The sequence below is a fragment of the Echiichthys vipera genome (assembly GCF_963691815.1).
Source record: "Echiichthys vipera genome assembly, chromosome: 9".
Taxonomy (NCBI): domain Eukaryota; kingdom Metazoa; phylum Chordata; class Actinopteri; order Perciformes; family Trachinidae; genus Echiichthys; species Echiichthys vipera.
The window spans coordinates 24,346,792-24,366,910 of record NC_139834.1 but is presented as its reverse complement, the minus strand read 5'-3'; the positions used below and the strand labels follow the sequence as shown (position 1 = coordinate 24,366,910).

The following is a 20,119-nucleotide window of genomic DNA, read 5'->3' as shown; positions in this document are numbered from 1 at the left end:
CCAGAGCTTGATGCACTGATGGCAGAGGCTACGTGCCTACCTCTGAGCCACAGCCACTCCATAAGGAAACAGCTACATGTTACAAGCTTTCCTTTATGACCTTTTCAAAACCTTTAAAATAATTATATTCTTCAATGGCTTGTCAGAAAAATCCATAATTTCCATCAGCCATTAAGTACAGGTATTTGGAAAGGAATCAATGTTATAAACGGTGTTTTCTCAAATGTTGGGTTCATTAAGTCTGTGCAGTTTTGTTCCAAAGCAGAGGGCAAACACTTTTTCTACTTAGTTTCTCCTTTAGGACAGTTTGTGACAAACGGGTCTTGCTTTACCTCACCCTACTCCAGCACTGCAGTATGGTCTGGCTACCCCACACCTGCATTCTGGGATAAGGGGGAGCAATAATCTGGCTTGTTTGCATTTCTTGAAAGCAATAACAATGGCTTGGCTGGCGCTAAGATCCAGATGCAGCAAAGGTGCCTCCGCAAATTAATGGAACATTTACACGCAGGGTAAAAATGATTAAAAGACAAATATTATTTGATGGTCACTGACCTAGAGGTGAAGCCTGCTTATACTTCAACTCTGGTGGAGCTCACTGGTCTCGTTAAAACTGCAGAAATGTATTAAAGCATTATCATAGAAGCTGTTATGAAGTGGAACGGATCCGTACACCTGTAAAGTCAATGTTACTGGTAAATGCTTTTGCCAGGGTTAAAGAATGTGGCAAATAAACTCCTACTAACAATGGCTGAAAACGGATCAACATCGGGCACAAGACAAGACACAGGCTTGAATCTGGCCTTTTCCCAGGTGCATTTACAAATTGTTTTAGTTCTACAAGTGCAAACTCAGATTCCAGACTAGCTCAATGTAGGTTGCTCTCAGGAGCTTCTTGTTGTTGTTGCCCATAGCGAAGGGGTTTGAGAAAGATAATAGGCAGATGACTGAAGGAGAGCAAGGGGAGAGATGATGCCAGGCTTTATCCCAGCATTGTTTATCAAGTGACAAACAAAAAAAACCCATCAATCATTAAATCTGCACTCCTTCACACATTTAACTCTGCACTATGAGCATACTGTGATATTGTTGTTGACTCAAACCTTTAAAATTCTGTAAATGGTGCACTACACTGCAGGGTGCCAGGCATTCTGGACAGTAGGTACATTTGTCGTGAACATAAATGAAAGCTGAAATTGAGTTTCAGAATCAGGGTGGTAATGCTAAGTGTGTGAGAGAAAATAATACTGAGGTCTAGTGCACAGAAATTATTCCAGGGGTAAAGCTTGACTAGATAAGTTGTGTCTATCAGCCCAGATAAGTCAAATCCAAATAGAATTGCAAAGAAACTCTTTTAAAGTCTTCCTCTTGTGCGGGCTGCAAGACTCGGTTATATTCGACACAATGTTTGCTGTTCTGGGAGTGTGAAACCACTAAAACACAGGAAATATTACGTGTAAAATGTCTGAGACAAACATGCTCCGCAGCCAAAATCGCATTTAGCATGTGAACCCATGGATGAAAGTACAAGATGTGCCTTCGGGCAGAAGAACAATTAGCACCTTCTTGTACGGTCACTGAAACACAGATGGTTGAAGGGCACATCGCCATGAGAAGTGTAGCACAGGCAGGGTGTCTGGGAGATGGCTCCACGTCTCTATGAATGCTCCCTGACGACATGTTTCAGAACGGACACCCTTGCTCTGCCTCTGATAGAGATTTAAGTGAAGAACAGGGACAGACAGTTGTGGCTCTGCTTTACAGAGAAGCAGCTATTCTCGTCTCGCCATTGACCTCACCGTGACCTTAGCCTCTTTAGCATCTTCCTTTCCCTCCCGCCGATGCACAGCGGCCATGCAATCGAGCTTGCGGCGCTCATCGTCAGGCTCGTTCAGGTTGCGCTCTGCAGACACGATGGTGTTCGCTCTGATCCCTCTGAACAATGGCACGACATCCCCATCCATTTGAAGTCTGTCTGCCTGTGCAGCGTTCCTCGCTGTGAAGGAGAAACAGTCCAAATATGAAAATATTTACTGAACAGAGTGGAATCTAATGTTTTTGCCATCATGACCATATGTTCTAAAAATCCTCCAAATGTCCAAGGATTAAAGTATTGTTGGAACACAAGAAACAACAGCTTGTACACAGACAACAGTCAAACAACTGCCTCTTCCTCCCAAATTATCTCTCACCTCCACGGCTGTGTATCCTTCACAAAATAATCCATCCTCATTTCAACTGGATCATGTAAATGTTCTCTAAAAACTAATCCTGCATTTTGAACAACACTCAAACATTTAAATACCTGAATATTTTTGTCATCTGAAAACAGATTTATTTGTCGATGTAGTGGAGAAAATGTCGCAGCATGTAGGAAGATAAACTTTGGCACTGTATCCAACTGTCAAGCGCCAAATGCTGATATCGGATGATAACTTATCATCCGATCATACAGAAGTTCTGGTACGACTGCTTGTGTTTAGACATAATATGTCTCAACTTAAGCTTCTTTTGACGAATGTGAAGGTTTGTTAAAAAAACATGTTTGTCATAAGTATGGCTGAAACGATCTACATTCAGGTATTCCTCAGACAGACCGAGTTAGGCAATTGTTCTTTGTCTTCAGTGCTAGCTTTAAATGGTAACGTGAAAATCATCATGGACGCTACAAAGAACATGCCTTTAAAAAACGTGTTGATCGCTGTTTCCAGTATTTATTTCCAGTTGGAAGCTTTATATCAGTCCCAGCCTTGTTGCTGCAGTACATCCCCTTAAACCACTAAAATTATTTTTCTCCTGACTTGTTATCAGGTTAATGTTTAGAAATGACTAACTAACTACATCATGTTATGGGTCTTCCACAGGGACTCCTTCCAGTTGGACATGCCCGGAAAACCATTAACGGGATCAACCCAACATTTACTTTAATCTGCCATGTTTCTGTGTGATACAACATTCAACTCAGCACTGAAGTGTTTGCCGACTTTCCAAGTTGTTCCAACTTGAGGGGGTGTTCACACGCAACCTAATTTTTCAGATTATTCTGACACCACATGAATGCAGCAAAGGCAACAACAACCAACCAGACATTTTACCAACCAATTAGAAAACAGGTTATTTTAGCTAGTCAAACTGTAAATAAACAACAACAACACATCAGATATACCATACATCAAATGGAAATATATAAATTCAGGTCCAGTGTCTCTACTCTCTCTGTTCTTTATCCACAGACATGTTCCAGAGTGTCCTTATCTGAGAGGCCCTGGGTCGACAGCCAGTCACCCGACCAGATAGTGTCTAGCTGCCTTTAGAGCCACAGGAAGGCGTTACACACACACAAACACACACACACACACACACACACACACACACACACACACACACACACACACACACACACACACACACACGCACACACGCACACACGCACACACGCACACACACGCACGCACGCACGCACGCACGCACGCACACACACACACACACAGCTTCAGCGTGGTTAACTGGGCTCCAGTGCACGCAATTAGGAGTTGTATGTTTAAATGCCACGGGAAGGTGTAGTGGAGACAGGAAACAGTTGAGTGTGTAAGAGAGCTGAGCAGTGGAGATGGCGAAGAGGTGGAAGAGGAAGTTGTGGTGGAGGAGGGGGGATATATTGAAGGTAAGAAACAAAGCAATTAGTGAACAGACATGTTTGCACAGTAATCAGAGCTGTGAATTAATGATTGCTATAGTTTAGGAATATATTTGGAGTGAGCATGCATTCATTTGTAAACCTATGTTAATATGCAGTGCATGTTTGTTTGGCCGTAAAACCATATACATATTTTCAGTGTATTAGTGCTCTAAGCAAATATGTGCAAAATGTAATGAGTACACATCATGAATTCTAGATCTGACAGATTTATTTCATCATCATCATCATTAACATTATCATGTGTGTTTGAGTCACAGTCCACATTTTAAGGACACATTTAGGACTATACACCAGTTGACTGGTGACCGTTTGTCTAACTGAGGAAAAAATTGGTTTCCCCAGAGTGTGTGTTCCTCTGGACTGCACGCACAAACACACACACACACACACACACACACACACATATACACACACACCACAACACAGACGCTTGTGCAGGCTCAATTAGGCTGAAAAGTGAGTGGTTCAGTGGTGCAGCCAAGAGACAGAATGTGAAATGGATCTGGTGGAGGAGATAAAGCATAGCATGCTCACTGCCCAGGCGAAAGACACTTATTAATACACGCATATACTGGACGCGTACGCACGCACGTACGCGCGCGCACACAGACACAGACACAAACAGACACAGTGACACACAGACACACAGACACACACACACACTCACACACACACACACACACACACACACACACACACACACACACACACACACACACACACACACACACACACACACACACACACACACACACACACACACACACACACACACACACACACGTGCTAAAACACTAAGTGAAGAAATTTATGATAGTGAAGTGAACTGATATGTTGGAACATAGACAGTGACATGATTCAGTAAGCTGTGGATTAAAGGGATACCGTTGAGTTGGAGGATGTTTCTGGAGGACAGACTTCCTCCTCTGAAGCCACAGGCAACTTCACGAGGTGTGATGATGTGAGAATGAGATGCCTTCGTGTCTGCTGCCCTCCTCCTGCTTGGATCGACTGCGCATCCTGCAGAAGAGATAATCAATGTCTGATTATGCCGCCACGTGGAGTCATTCAGAAATTTTATCTTGTTTACATCTTACAGGCTGCAGATTCTCCGCAAGAAGAAGCCGTTATTATCATCAAACCATCTGTATACGTGCTGACCAGTACCAATACTAAATAATAATTGTATCACAGTGGATTATAGCTATTCAAAGAGGATTCAAATTGTTTATCTTTTTTACTAAACGTCTAAGAACCAAGAGCCCCATTAAACTTTGTCAAATGATCAGAAGAGTAAGTCTGAGAAATGATGTTCTGCACAACAAAAGTCAACAAAATAACTTGTTTAAGCTAGCTATTAAGGCCTTTACACACCCACCTTCGAATATTCATAATGGTGATGTGCTTGGCCTGCCAGATTGGCTTTACGCAGTCTAGGGCTTTTATTGTGAAAGGTAAGAAGGAAATGACTGGAGCTTATATGCGTTGCCTTTGTCAAGGTTGAAAGGAGTAAAGTTTGTCATCTTGAATTATAAGACATAGCCTTGTTTTTATAATCCTTGTGTCTTTACTTGGAGCCTGAAAAAAAAAAAAAAATCAACTTCAATCTGAAAAAAAAAAAGACTCCGCTTTGCAGCCGTGTAACATTCAGATTCTGTGAAAATGTACTCGTGACAAAAACAATTTGACACTTTCAAAAAAAAAAGTTGAATAAATCGCATGAAAAAATCGACCCTGTGGTATAAAGGCTAACAACAGATTTGGAAATTATACAATTACACAATAACAGCCAAGTTTATACTTCAAATATTTTAGCACCAATATTATTATCATTATTTATTCTTTTTTTTTTCTCTGCATCTCACCTACATTGTTTTTTTTTGAGACGGTACAATATTTTAGACCTCCTTCTTTCCTTTCCAAATGAACCTGGAGGCATATGAACATCAGCAGATCTCAACTGCTCCAGTGTTTACTTTTCTTGTTTACAGTTGAGGCAGGTTGGCAAGGAGACTCTGAACCTGTCATTTCAAGTGCTTTGGTTTGATGAACTTGTTAAAATGTATATCACCTCATCTGACTGAAAGTCGAGCCTGTAACTTTTGGATAGTAGAGGTTGCTAATGAGCTGCAGAACAGAACTAAAGCAGTGAGCAGGCTCCCTGTAGAGGTTGCAATATGAACCCTGACTCTTTGATCACCCTGTATGCCTGAGGAGGCTATACTGATACACAATTACTATCAGGACTAAGTTTGATTCATTCTGTGTAACTCCAGCAGTGGTTGGCGACTTGGCTTTTTGCCACATCTTGAAGCAATGAGCCAAACTGACATCTGAAGCCAGATTGGCCAGTTTGCCAAAAAAAAAATCAGTTTTAGGCCAAAGTCTTTGAAGTCACATGTGAAACAGTATACTTCGATTGTAGAAGGTGCCAATGTGAACACAGTCCAGGTTAAACCCTGGCCCAGAGCACTTGAAGCTGGATCAATACAGGAAGACAAGTTACAGTCATTAATTAGTGGGCTGAAATTGCCAGAAAGGTCTGGACAGTGAAAGCTTGCAACGCACTGTGAGTGTCATGCTGATTGATGGTGAGAGTTGGCCTCTGTCTAGTCTGGCGGAGTGCCGGGTGTCAGAAATGCAGTAAGATGTTATATATTCTGAAACCAGCTCCCAATATTTCTTTCTTTACAGATGTTTCTTGTGTTTTGTTGATTGTCTTGTAATATTATTACAGAAGCCTTATTTGCCATTGTTTGACAGTTTGGGCCTCTTGACAACCAGACTGCCTCCAGCTTTCAAACTAATGTGTCTCCCTCTCTGCTCCGTAATGGCTAACTCATAATGTCACCGCTCTTTTTAAAAGGCAAGTGGATAAGTCAGCACTCCAGGGTTTACAAAGACAGCAAATGACCGCGGATATTGGGATTTCTTCATCCTGTGCAGGGCCCTTACAGTAAAGTCACCGTGGGCAAATGTTGCTTATATGTTTGAAGAGTGCTTTTTGCACAAAATGTCTAGTAATGGCAGTGTAACAAATAATTGCTCACAGAGTCACAACAGCAGTAGAGGTGTAAAAATTCACAGATGCGAATCACAAACTAATTTTAACCAACGTTACCAAGATGTCACTACATTGATATGCCAGTGGTCATTTTCACGAAATTATGAATCTGTTGACTAAGCTTTGCTGCCATCTGTAAGATCTGTACAATCTGCTCCACTCTTGTGAAAGGTAAAATGTCAATGCTAGACTCGCAAGAGAGTATAGCGTTAGCAAAACATTGAGCACAATGAACAACATGGCTGATACGGTTTACAATGCACCATCAACTCTAAAACCTAAAGTTTGGAAGATATTTGGATTCTATAAGAAGGAAGGAACTCGACAAAAGTCTGACTATTTGTAAGGTCTGTAAAACAGCAGCTAGCACAAGCAAGAACACACAAGACAAAGACATGGATCTCTGTTTCCACAATTTGACAAGGTCTAAGGTAATCACAGCATTTATAGCCTGTTTTATTGCTCAGGACCTAAGACCTTACGGTGGAGAGACAGTGGTTACTGTTCTTTAATTTTGCACACTGTCTTTTTCACAAAAATAAAGGTTTTTGTGCCTTTGTTATTTGAAAAAAAGAAAAAAACATACAATAGGGGTAAAGCCACAGCGGATATGAACAATAAAAAATAACAATATTTCAGAATAAATCAAGTATTAAAAAATAGTTCTCTAATTATAGATATATATGCTGTATATATATACTGTATACACACAGTATATATACATATTAAAACGTATGAATTGTATCGTAGCATGTGTATCTAGATATGTATTGGATCAACTTATAAGTGAGAGAGCATCTACAAATACCACATGTCAAAAGACTTCTACTGAGGCCAACTTATGCAGTCATTTAGATAGAATTACAACAACTGGCTGAAGTCAATAAAACTAACATTTTTAATTACAGAGCACTTTGACACAATGCTCCCATTACCCCCATCAATTCTTGTGCTTTAGAACACAACAACATACCCAATTGAAGGGCTTAATTGTGGTGTAAGAAGTTTGAGCATTTTCTGAGAGGGATACCTCATCCGGGATGCTTTCATATGAAATATGGCGAGTGCAGCAATTAGTCGGCTTTACTGCCCAGAATTCATACCTCAGTGAGCTATAGGAGTTTCAGAAAGGGGGCCAAAAGCACCCTCCAAATCTTTTAGAGGCAACTCCTTCATCAACAAACTGATAATGGGCGGCAGCTAAATGAGTAATGGAGAGCTGGTGTTGCCATGCAAACAGACAGAGACAGCACAGTTCTGCAGATTAATGGGTGAGGTGCCTGCCGTCCCAGTGCATTCCCCTCATCATCCATCACCCTACCCTGGCCACACCACTCAGCCCCATTTATTTGTTGGAGTTATATTTTCCAAATATTACTGTGAAGACATTACTTCTGCTGTCGCATAAACATCTCCAATCAATAAGAAAGCCATAGAGATCACATCCCCAATGGCTAACTATGGGCTTTCTATTGTGTAGAGAAATGTTTCGATGATGGATAGAATTAGAGAAGCCTGCAAGGACGCGATAAGACAGAAGAACAATTGGTGCTGCTGCCCACAGCAAAACAAACGGCCTGATGATGATACAAATTATGACCCTGTGATTTAATCAGTCAATCATTTTAATTCATCAGATATCCCTAGAACCATTATTAGTCTCATCAGATAATACCTGCATTAGTGCTAATCCAGGTTGACTGCTCTTGGTCACATTATCCGTCCCTAACTGCTGAATCTCACTGGCATAGTCTTAAGATGGAGCCGATGATCCTCATCGCTTAAATGTAAGCTAACACTCAGAGAATGCCCAGCACAGCACTGTCTGTGTCCCTGTGAGTAATTGTGAACAAAGTGCCAGGGGACTGAACTCTATCACATTTATTGACTCCCTCTCTCTGTTGCATGACAATAACCCACCTCCGCACTACCCCACCTGCCCGCCTCTTTGCTCTGCCGGCAGTTCTTGAGGTTAAGGCCACAACAAACCACTGATTTACTGGCCCCCAGAACAAATGGGAGCAAGCACCAAGGGGTTTCAAAGTAGTCTGCAATATTGGATTTATTCTACCTCCCCGTTCCAGGCCACTGACCTCTCAGAATAAGCAGATTCACTCTCACTTCAGGGCTAAAAGCAAGGCTGATAAAGTTGGGCCTTAATGCGCCAACAGCCAGAGCTTTTAATGAGTGAGACATACTGTCTGTGGACCCTTAGGGAAGCCACCTAGCTAAGCTAATTGATAGGTAAATTTCACTGATATTTTGTTCCACTTTTTGCAGGATCCTCTCTCCTCTCTCCAGGGCTTATCAGGTAACAGCAGAGTGGAGCACTGTCTGGAAAAGGTTCTAATCCGTCTTCTCCACTGTGCTGAAGCAGATACATGCTTTTTGTTGTGTGTGAACAGCAAAAGACTGTGATAGTTAGAGAAAAACGATACAGACACAGCTCAGTCAGCAAAACCATTTCATATCAATAGGCTTTCCCTTTTGTCGCATATGGACCTTTTTACTGCTGGCAAATCTTACCAACGTGTCTCCAAATTGTGTATTAAAAGCACTCACTGTCTTCATTTTTTGGCAATGTAGCTAATATTACCTTTTTATGAAGCTGAACTCAAATAATATGTCAGTTGGACCATCAAAGGCAATTATTTAAACTGGTGAAGCCTTGGCTCAGACGTACTGATTCGGGTCCAGTCAGGGGGATGTGCGTGATATAAGGTTATTTTCAGCCACCAATTTGTTGCATTAAATCTGTCATAATCAATACTTTTATAACAATGGATCAACTGACACCGTGTAATGTGAAAGGGGTCGCACATACATAGTGATGAACCCACAGAGTTTTATCACCTCAGCTCTGCAGTATTTTAATGTGTTTTTGATAAAGACTCTCAATTCTTAAGAACCTTGTTTCCAGTCTGAGCAGGCAGCTTTCTGTGACAAATGTCCGATAAACCGATTGCACACTAGCCGTACTGCATCAGACAGCAGAAAAAAATGAGTGACTTGCTGGTGAACATAATGGAACATCTAGCATCTTAAAGTGTAATTCTGGACCAAAGTCATCCCATAGTCTTTTTCGGCACTTACAATCATCAAATAAGCCATCGAGACAGTTTTTTCGTATAACAACTATTAACAGAGAAATCCGGGAGAGTCACTAACAGCCAGATGTGGCTAACACTGATTAGCTCGGGGCAGTACGGTGAAGGCCTTAGAGGTGTCTTTTTTAACCTCTAATACTGCTCAAAATAACACCAAACCTCTACAGTAGCATGATAAGACTCCCTACACATTAAACTAAGTACCACTGGGCTCCTTCTTTTTGGATTGCATTTGGTAATCGACTTGGATGGACTTTACTATGAGAGAAGCTGGTACCGGGGCCAGGTGGTAAGTCTTTCAAAACACACTTTTAATAAACTCCGGGTTTGGTAACTAAGTTGTTGGTGCTTCGTTTTATATGTAGGGACTTTTATCATTCTAGTGCAGAGGTTTGGTGTTATTTTGAGCAGTATTAGTGGTTAAAAAAAGCCCTTTTAATGCCTTCACCGTACTGCCCCGAGCTGCCGTCCGGCTGTCAGCGACTCTCCCGGATCTCCCCGTTAATATATGTTACACAAAAAAAAATTGCCTCGATGGCTCATTTGATGTACGTATATAAATTGCCAAAAAAGACCATGGGATGATTTTGTGCCGGAATTACACTTTAAGTGTTTCTCCGCGACCCGACCCCGGATAAGCTGTTGAAGATGAGATGAATTACACTTTAAGGCTGGTAGGAATCTGGTAATGTACACATGCAGACAGCTGAAAAACGACACCTCTGAGTATTGAGAATCCAAGTGATGGCAGCATTATGCAAACATACATTCATTACATAAACCGCTCTGTCTCACGTCTATTAAAATGTCTCATCTTTCCTTCATTCCTTTTGTATTCCACTCATCCTTTTTCTTTCTATCCATCTGCCATCTGTCTATGCTGTGTTTGCTTTGCTGTTGGTTTGAGAGAGATAATATAACACAACAGCTCATCAATTAATCCAGAGTATCTGCCTGAGGAAAAGCTCTGGTCTTTAGATCATAATGACATCATGGGTTACAGAGATTACTCAATGTTTTTTTTTAAATTACCATCTTTGGTACAAAGTTGCTCACAAATACTGACGATCCTGCTTTGACTTTTCAGACTGTGATGGCATCTTTATCGTAAGTGTCAAGTCACACTTACTGCTAATGTGTAAGCTAGCATTAACTGTAATGTTACTGTTCAAATGTCATTTAACTGGTAACGTTAACAATAACAATTATCAAGCTTTCCAAGTTGGGTTCGATACTCCGTTAAAGCTGCAGCTTCCGTGATGTCAGAAGCTGGCGGTCCAGGTGTGTGCCTGCGTGCATTTCTGTTGTTAAGGAGGTTAAATAAGAACTGTGTGCATTAAACAAAATGTGCAGTTTAATTTTCATTGACGTTCAATGTAACATTGGCAGTTTTTTTTTTCTTTTAACTCTCATCACAAATTTGTCTCAAAAGGATCCTGCCCAATAAAAATCAATAAGGCATTGCAGCTTTCCTCTGGATTCTCCAGTCCACACCGTTTCATGAGACGAGCAGGCGGTCGTCATGGTTATACAGTCCACATCGTGTGGGAGCTCAATTTAGACCTCAACCCTCATGTACAGCCACAATTTCACAACTCTATTGTTCTGATTAAGCCACTTTCTTTACAACGCTATAAATAGAAGCTGCTTTACGGGATGATTGAATAGGCCTGACAGCCTATATCATTACTGTTTAATTAATTACTTGTCAATCCCACCTTGTGATGATTAAAAAGGATATCATTTGGTGTTTCACTCTTTTTCATTTGGAAATGACAGTCTGCCACTCACTCCTTCCAATGAAGCCTAATTCTGATGAATTCACCACATGGCAAAGTAAAGACATGATTAATAGCATGCATGAGTGAAACACATGGAATTAGAAAAGAGAGAGCGAGAAAGAGACCAGCATGTAGTCAAGACTGCACTGCTGTCAATTCTAATGGTATATAGAAGAGAGATCCATGTGATTAGATAATAAAACATATGATCATGTAACAAATGAATTTGGGAAATCTTATATTCTTTTTAGGGTCACCATGTTACACCATGGTTCATATAGTCAATTCAGAAGCATTTCCACGGAACAAACTCCATCAGTGAAACTAAAGGCTGTACTAACCACTTTCCCCATCAATTTCAATCACTTCCATTCTGACATTTTTCTGAGTGACATTCAGTTACTGTCACTGAAACTCTACACTTCCTGCAATTGTTTCAAATTAAAAGTACATTAGGAATGTAAGGAATTATGCTCTGTGAGTCACTGGAAGGCTCTTAATATAAAACATCTGTGCAAGAAGCGTTGAATTTAATGGACAACAGCTTAAAGCACACCAACGATGCTTTCCCGTATTTTCTTTCATATATAATGTTACAATGTCGGACCTTCATATTGTATTAAACATGACCAAACAATGAGGTAAATGTACGTAAAGGAAATGCCTGTAAACATTCCATAATTTCAACTGTTTTTCTACTCTGAACTCAAGGTGCCATCAATCTGGCTTCTTTATATGGTCATCTACTAAAAGCATGTACTGCAGTGTTTATATTACATGGACTGCTACCTGTAGCTACAATATGCTGGGAGACAGCCTCACAACAGAGGGACTCAGACAGAAGGTGAATACAGGTGCAGCAGCCATGGGCAGCATAAGAAAAAATAATGTGTTTTTTGATCAATAAAGCATAGAAAACGAAAAAGGCTAATTCAAAGCAACCGTACATAGTGAATAAAAACATTTCATTTGGGAAGATAATAACATGACTGCTATTGCACTGATGGAGAGGAACTCAAAACAGGGGAACATGAAGGAGGTTTTGGTTGTGTATTTACGGCAAGCAGCATCAAGAAAAAATGAAAACAGGGGATTGTTACTAAAATATAATAGTAAAATATTAAATAGTACGTATTAAGCCTATTCAAATAAAACTTGGCGTTGAACTAATAAAAGGCAGATATTTAAAAGTTAAACCAGAACATTACTTTAAATCAACAAGATCCTCCCTCAGCCTGATAAAAGCTTTCAGTGCTTCAGTGACCTTTCTGTCACACCGCCCCACATTTTTTCTCTTCTCTCGCTCTCTGTGTCATCAACCATTTTAAAGCAACCTCCTCCCTTCACCTCTCCAGCTGAAATCCAGCAGCTGTATCTGCACACTGTCAACACAGAAATATAAGCTGCCATTCAGCCTGTTTGCTGTGCATTTTTGGAGTCTCTCCAGTCGGGATTTACGGGAAGTGGAATTCTTCAGATCCATAGAGAAGCCATGTAATCCTTTTATTGAAGTTGAAAATCACAAAAATGGAGTTACATGATGTCAGTGATATCCTCTACCTGTCCGCCTCACATTTCTGCCACCCTGCCTCTTCACACAGCCTCTCCATGCTCTGCTGCACCTGTCTGTCTGTCTGCATGACTGCATGCTTCACGGCATTATGTGTGAGTGATCTGATATGCACACATGCATGTGTGTATGTGTCCTTCTCATCAAATCACTGTCAAAGTTTTCATACAGCAAATATATCCCCCGCCGCCACCACCACCCCACCAGTAAGCATTGACGTCCAAGTTTCACATCCTTTACCACCCACCAAATAAGAGTGCTTATTTATTCCAGCATGATGACAGGCACAGAGAAAAACAGAGAAGGATGGTGAAAGAACAAGAAAGATTGAAAAAGACAGAGCCAGAAAGACGGAGAAAGAGAAAAAAAGAGAGAAAGACAGAAAAAAGAGCCATAGAGAAAGACAGAAAGACAGAGAAAGATGCTGGAGAAAGAGAGATGGAGGTAGACAGAAAAAGAAGAAAGTCAGAGAAAGAGGAAACAGAGGGGGAGGTGAGAGAAGAAAACAGACAGAGGGTGGCAGAGAGAGCGTGTGATAGACAGTAAGAGGTAAATGGATGAATAGAAGAAAACAGGAAGACAGTGATATAGAGAAAAGTGTGAATGTGAGAAAGGCAGCGACAGATGGAAGCAGAAATAAAGAAAGGTGTTGGGAGTCCTCCCTCCCCAAATTGATTCTGACTGAGGGCCAGGGTGCCTGATGGATATCTGAGGCTTTATTGGAATTTACATGCCAGACACACAATAACCCACGGTACTCTCAGCCTGCTCTGAGTGATAAGTGCTGGCATATTTAGCCAAACAATGGCACTCTGCAGAGTTTCTGAGGCCCAGAGAATAATGCATTGTTTGTGAGAGGGAGCCTCGTTCAACAGTTGATTAATGGCGAGGAAGCTATCATCAGCTGCCATCGCACCAAAGGGGCACGCCAGGCCCAAATTGGATGAGTGCGAGGGAAGAGGAAAGGTGCACGGTTGCTAGACGGAGCAGAACTATCACATCAAGATATTTCGCTTTGGTTCATTGTTTGCTTTGCAAGTATGCACACCTCCACAGAATGGAACTTTCAATAGCAGCAGCCCTGGGGACTCACTGTCATTTCCCAACTCTACACATCAATAAAAGTAAACATACAACATTACATCATAATCTGAGGCTCCAAATGGAGATGACATGAATATAAAACATATTTCAGGGGGAGAAGGAGACCTGGGTGATATCAAAATGGAATTTTTGCTTTTAAAGCGAGGACAAATACAATTTCCTGGCTTTTCTTACATTCATCGTCATACAGCAGCCCTCATCTAATGCCTCGTCACTCTCAACCTTTGTCCGTGCCCCAATGGGGACGGGGCTCGATATAGTCTATTTGAGTGTGCAAGAGTAACTCCAAGCGAGACAACTGTCTGGCTGGCCACATGAACTCTTACCAAATATCTCATGGAAGTGCATTAACCACAGAGCATATTTTGCTCATTCATAAGAGCAAATCCATTAACATATCCATTAACAATGACTTGTACAGTACAATACAATACAAGCATTGATTATTTATTAGGAAGAGCCTAAGGATGTTGACCATGGAAGATTTTTAAATCGAAATGAACTGATAGATACATTGGAGATCAAAATTAGAGAACAAAGTATAAATTCTGGATTTATTCTGAAATACTGCTTTGTTTTGTTTTTAAGATTATTTTTTGGGCAGTTTTTCCAGCCTTTATTATATAGGACAGACAGGAAATAGGGTGACAGAGTGAGGGGGAGACATGCAGCAAAGGGCCGCAGGTCGGAGTCGAACCTGTGGCCGCTGCCTCGAGGACCTTCAGCCTCTTTACATGGGGCAAATACTCTGACCACTCATCCACAGACCGCCCCGTTCTGTTATTTTTCACCGTTCAGAATTTGATAGAATATCAGCTGTGGCTATACCACTTCTGTACATAGTGTTTTTTTTCAAGTCTCAGTTTCTTTAGCACATCTGTGCCGTGCCGCAGTGTGACAGGGGGCATTGTCTTGCATGAAAATTACGGCCTGATTGGGACACAACTGCAGTGTAGGTTCACATAAACATTTGCATTCACTCTGCCATGTAGCTGTACAAAAGGCCCAACTCCTGCTGCAGAAAACATCACCCAAACCATGACAACAGTTAGTTCTCCTCTGTCCACACAACATGCTCCTCAGCAAAGGCAAGTCTAGCCTTTTTAGTCTTTCTGCTGATGAGAGATTTGGTCAATGCAGAGTGGGCTTCTTAGTCCAAATTGTCTTAAACGATGAGACATTGTGTGCTGAGACAGATCCTTGCCCTGTTCAGCACTGAAATGGCGAGCAATTCTAGTTGCAGTGTTGAACCAATTTCCTATTGAAAGTCTTTGCATAATCCTGTCCTCTTGTGCACTTGTGGACGACCAGCTTTTTTGAGGGACTGAAATGAATCCGTGGAACGCCCAACCTCTCTTGCAATGGCTTAGAGGGTCATCTCTTTGGGGCCTTCATCTCGACAACCTGCTGTCACAGGGTTTCAGTCACCTTAGAGCAGCCTGCCATCTTGTAAGTAACCAGGAGAGCTGTCAGATAAATAGGGTGTGTCCAACAATTGAGCAAATTGTCACCAGGTGTCAGATTAACAACAATAACTGGGAGGTATCTGAAAGTGTTCTCTAATTTTGCCCATTGTTTTCTTCACAAAGTAAAAGTTTTTGTTGAAGTGCCTTGGTTATTTATAAAAACATGCTAGTACAGCAATGGTTTAGCCACAGCTGATATTCTATCGAATTATAAACAATAAAAATACAGTATTTCAGAATAAATCAAGAAATTATACTTTGTTCTCTAATTTTGATCTCTACTGTACTTGGACCACGTGATGACACATGTGAGCCAGTTCTATTATCTGATGAATATTGTGAGATGGGTTTACTTGAGATCATTTTGTCATGAAGGAAATTGTTGGGTTGGTCTGTCCATGTGTTATTCTACGTTGATGTTAGCCATGAGTTTGTCAGTATTTTAAAAAAAATAGGACTTCAATAACATCTTGCAGTACTTGCCTGTGTTGCCGGTGCGTATGTGCAGTCGGCCCCTGATAATGGTTTGGACCGCCATGGGGCTCAAGACAGACCGTCTGTCAAAATTTGCGCTCGTCAGCAGGGGGTCCTCTCCCACGTAATCGGTGGTTAGCACCTCCACCTCGTGAAGGGCCTGCACTGCAGATTTACCCTGGCGCAACATGTACTGAGGATGTGTGAAAAAAGGAAAGGAGAGGCATTCATATTTAAGTGTGGGTCAAACACAAATGTGCTGATTAAGACATGGAGAAAGACAGGCAAGCAATTAAATGAAAACAATTTTACACCAGAAATCGGACTTTGAGTTATTGCTAAATGAATAAAGTCAAAACAGCCCTGTCAAGGTGTAAACTTCTCTCATTTAATGCTTTACAAATTTCACCAAGTTGCAAAACAAATCAATTCCACAGCAAGGTTGGCAGGAGCGTTTCTGTCCAATCAATAAACAACAGAGATGAAAAGACCAAAACTAAAAAGCCTTTAATGTGTGGTTAGTTTTTTATTCAGAGGTTAAAATCAGAGAGAAAGTTGCTTCGTTCAGATCCTTGAACACAAAGTACAGAGAGATGCTTTTCTAGGTTTCCTGTTCAGGAACTGCAGCTGTACATTCATATAGCTATCTCTGGTACAGCTAAGACGCTGTGCATTGTCCCTGTCAAATATACAAATAAAATAAACAGGCATCAACACTGAATAGCTCTAGGTTTGTTCAGCAGCCACATTTGAAATGATAATATAATAAGATCCTTGACTTTGTTCTGGTCCCAGTAGACAGCATAAAACCATTTAGAACAACTATTAGGAATTGTCTGTTTAGTGTATTTGAGAAAACCTGGGTAATATACAGTACAGTGATGTGTTTTTCTATTTGACATTCTATTATCAGAAGCAACGCCTGATTCACTCTATTAAATGTGTTAAAATGCTGCATGAATCCCTGACGGATGATATGCGTTACAATGAAGGTGTGTCAAGACGTGCAAAACTGGATGTGTTTTCAACTCCAGGAGGATCTTATGATGAGCACCACATCAGAATCAGACTTTGGGTATGATTCCTTTAACCTCGTACCTTGAGCTCGATGGCGGTGGAACCTATGAGGAGCAATGAGTCGCTGTCCCAGATGTCGATCTGCATGGTGTGGAGGGCCAGGTGTCGCAAGAACCAGCGCTTCTCACCTGGCTTCAAGAAAGCCTCATCTACTCTGAAGTGCACCTGCAGGCCTGGAGAGCCTGGATATGGAGAGAAGAGGGAAAAAACACACATTATGATGATGTGATTAAAAAATGTGGTTTTATTCCAGCTGGAGAAAACAGCCACTCAGACCTTTGTAGGTGTGATAAAGAATGACCTTACAAAGCTAGCTACTGACAGAAACATTGATAAGTCGACTTAAAGAAATAACACTGCATTGGCAGATTTATTTTATTGAGTAATAATAGATGATTAGCTTATTAGTTAGTTGATCGACAAGAAAATAACTGCCACATATTTTGATAAACAATTCACCGTTTATGTCATTTTTTTTTTTTATCCAAACATTCCCCATTGGAGCTGGTATTTGTGGAGATGTGCGGCTTTACATTGTCTCGTGCCATTTTGACAATAATCAGCAGATTAATGGATAATGAATAAAATTGGATGCAATCAGGGTAATCTGGGTTAGCAATTGTAAACCAGTGTAGATCATGTGAGATCAAGTGTAAATCATGTGTTTTTAATATCTTACAGTTTTTCCATCTTTATGGAAGTGCAACACTAAATGGCAATGGCGATCAGCAAGTTCATACTCAACACTGTAAATCTAAAAAAAATCTGAAAAAGCATATTTATGTCTCCACCGAAAACAACACACAAAGATATACTGATGTGATCATTATTCCAGCCTTTTGCTTCCATCCAGATGGCTCTGAATTTGGAGGAAGAGCCATAATATCAGTGACCAGCTGTCAACCTTGTGGACAGATCTAAACCGGTGCAGCAGTGCTCTTCTGGGAGTCATTAGGTCAGATGGTTGTGCTGCATGGGAGTATAAAAACCAGTGAGTATGGGGCCATTTCACCAAATCAGAAGCACCCTAGGGTTCCAATAATTCAAGACGATAATGGTGCCTAACACGGCCAGAAAAGCTCCAGAGTGATTTTATGAACAGCAGGATAAAGTCATGTCTTTAATCAGCACTTTCACAATGGACTCCCCTCTTCATCACTCAAGAAAAAGAAAGAAAATACTTTACACAGTTAGAGGACTGAAACTGTCCAGAGGACAATGGGCGTTCATCAATCTCTTAAGATATTCTGTATTTTTATCGTTAGTCCACTCCTACAAGGTCACATGCCAGGACACACACAGAAGCCTTTTTATTGAGATTATATCAGATCAGAGCAAAAGCCCAGACTGATTTTGAGAATGTAAAACTATGCCCTGTGTTTTTCTGATGACGGCTCTGTGATGCACCGACTTGAAATGTGTCTTGTCCTGACCTGACACTGACCCCTTCAGTGATCCAGCTCAACTGGTGTGGTACAATCAGTCAGCTGCAGCCCAAATGTAATGTTATGTGTGCATCAAAGTTGTGTGTAAAGGTCTGTCTGCCAACTTGACTCCCAGATTCTGCCCCACAGCATCCCTCCAGCTCCATATCAAAGCCTACGCTGTCTCTATACCCAGAAGTTGAATGTGAGAGAAGCAGCTGCTGGATATGAGTGGAGTAATGAGGACCTTTGGTGACAGCCCTGCTGTATTAAAGAGACCACTCCCTGCACACCAACGGATAGAAAGCAAACACTACAACTAATCACAACACGAAATGTGACATACAATCAATCACAGTAAGGAAACGTGACCTACAACCAATCACAGCAACAAAACAATGAAGCTCCAGTAACACATGCAGGTTTGAGCGGTGCTTAGTCATTTTTGAGGCAGGAAAAAAATTGGGTCCAGGTCATCAACTTTGTCAAATGAAAGCTACGCAGTAACTAAAATATGTTTCTGAAAATATTTGAGGAGAGAAATAGCCAAAGCAGTAACATAATTTTGATTCAAAGTTGATCAGCTCTGCATAGTTTTGACAGTTTGATCTGAATTTGAGCCTGGTAAGATGTACTCCTGTTAGTCATCATTTTTATCCTTTCCCACTGTGAAATGAATGGTTGTGATTGGCCCATCATGATCTCAAATGGCTGTAAATATGACTGAATGTGAGTGGGGCCAGGCATATATGAAAGAGCAAATGAAACATGAGCTCAGCAGATACATCTGGTTCCCATGACACAGTTCACATAAAGTGACCTGTTTTCTTCTCTAGAACAGCATTTATTTCAGAACTCTGCAGTGAAAGGTAGACTTGAATTCTGGGTGGGCTGCAGCTCATTAAAGTGATATGAGGTACAGTAGGTTACAGTGAAGGTTTCAGACTACTTGGATCCACCCACATTGCAATGGTTTTTCTGATCAAATATCTTGAGATGAAAAAAAGAACAAAAACATTCTAACAAGGGAGACCTCCGTTAGAATAGAAGACACGGTAGAAGATATTTAGTGAAAGGCCATGCAGACGTGTTTAGCAGCACCAAAATATCTACGGTAATCTTTCTCTGTATCTTTTATCTTGAATACCGTCATATCACTAATTTTCCTTCTTAACCTACACAGACTCTTTCTCCTCCCCCTCTCCCTCTACTCTCCCCAACCACCAGCCAACTCTACACTTGGACCATTAATTCTCCCAGCATGCTCTGGGCTTGTGTGCAGTGGACGGGTGGAACGGGAGAGAGAAAGTGCTGTGTGTTTGTGTTCACAAACAGGGAAGAGCTGACAGATC

General features: G+C 41.1%; 1 protein-coding gene across 1 annotated transcript in view; it reads right to left on the bottom strand.

Annotated features, from left to right (window-relative positions):
- Positions 1–20,119, bottom strand: part of nphp4 (nephronophthisis 4) — a gene marked incomplete at both ends in the record, with an annotated part of 169,585 nt that overhangs the window by 24,751 nt on the left and 124,715 nt on the right. The window contains 4 exons of the mRNA XM_083919301.1: positions 1,800–1,996; positions 4,586–4,720; positions 16,276–16,459; positions 17,365–17,525. Of these exons, the coding sequence (XP_083775427.1) occupies positions 1,800–1,996; positions 4,586–4,720; positions 16,276–16,459; positions 17,365–17,525 (677 nt within the window). The remainder of the gene's footprint in view (positions 1–1,799; positions 1,997–4,585; positions 4,721–16,275; positions 16,460–17,364; positions 17,526–20,119) is intronic.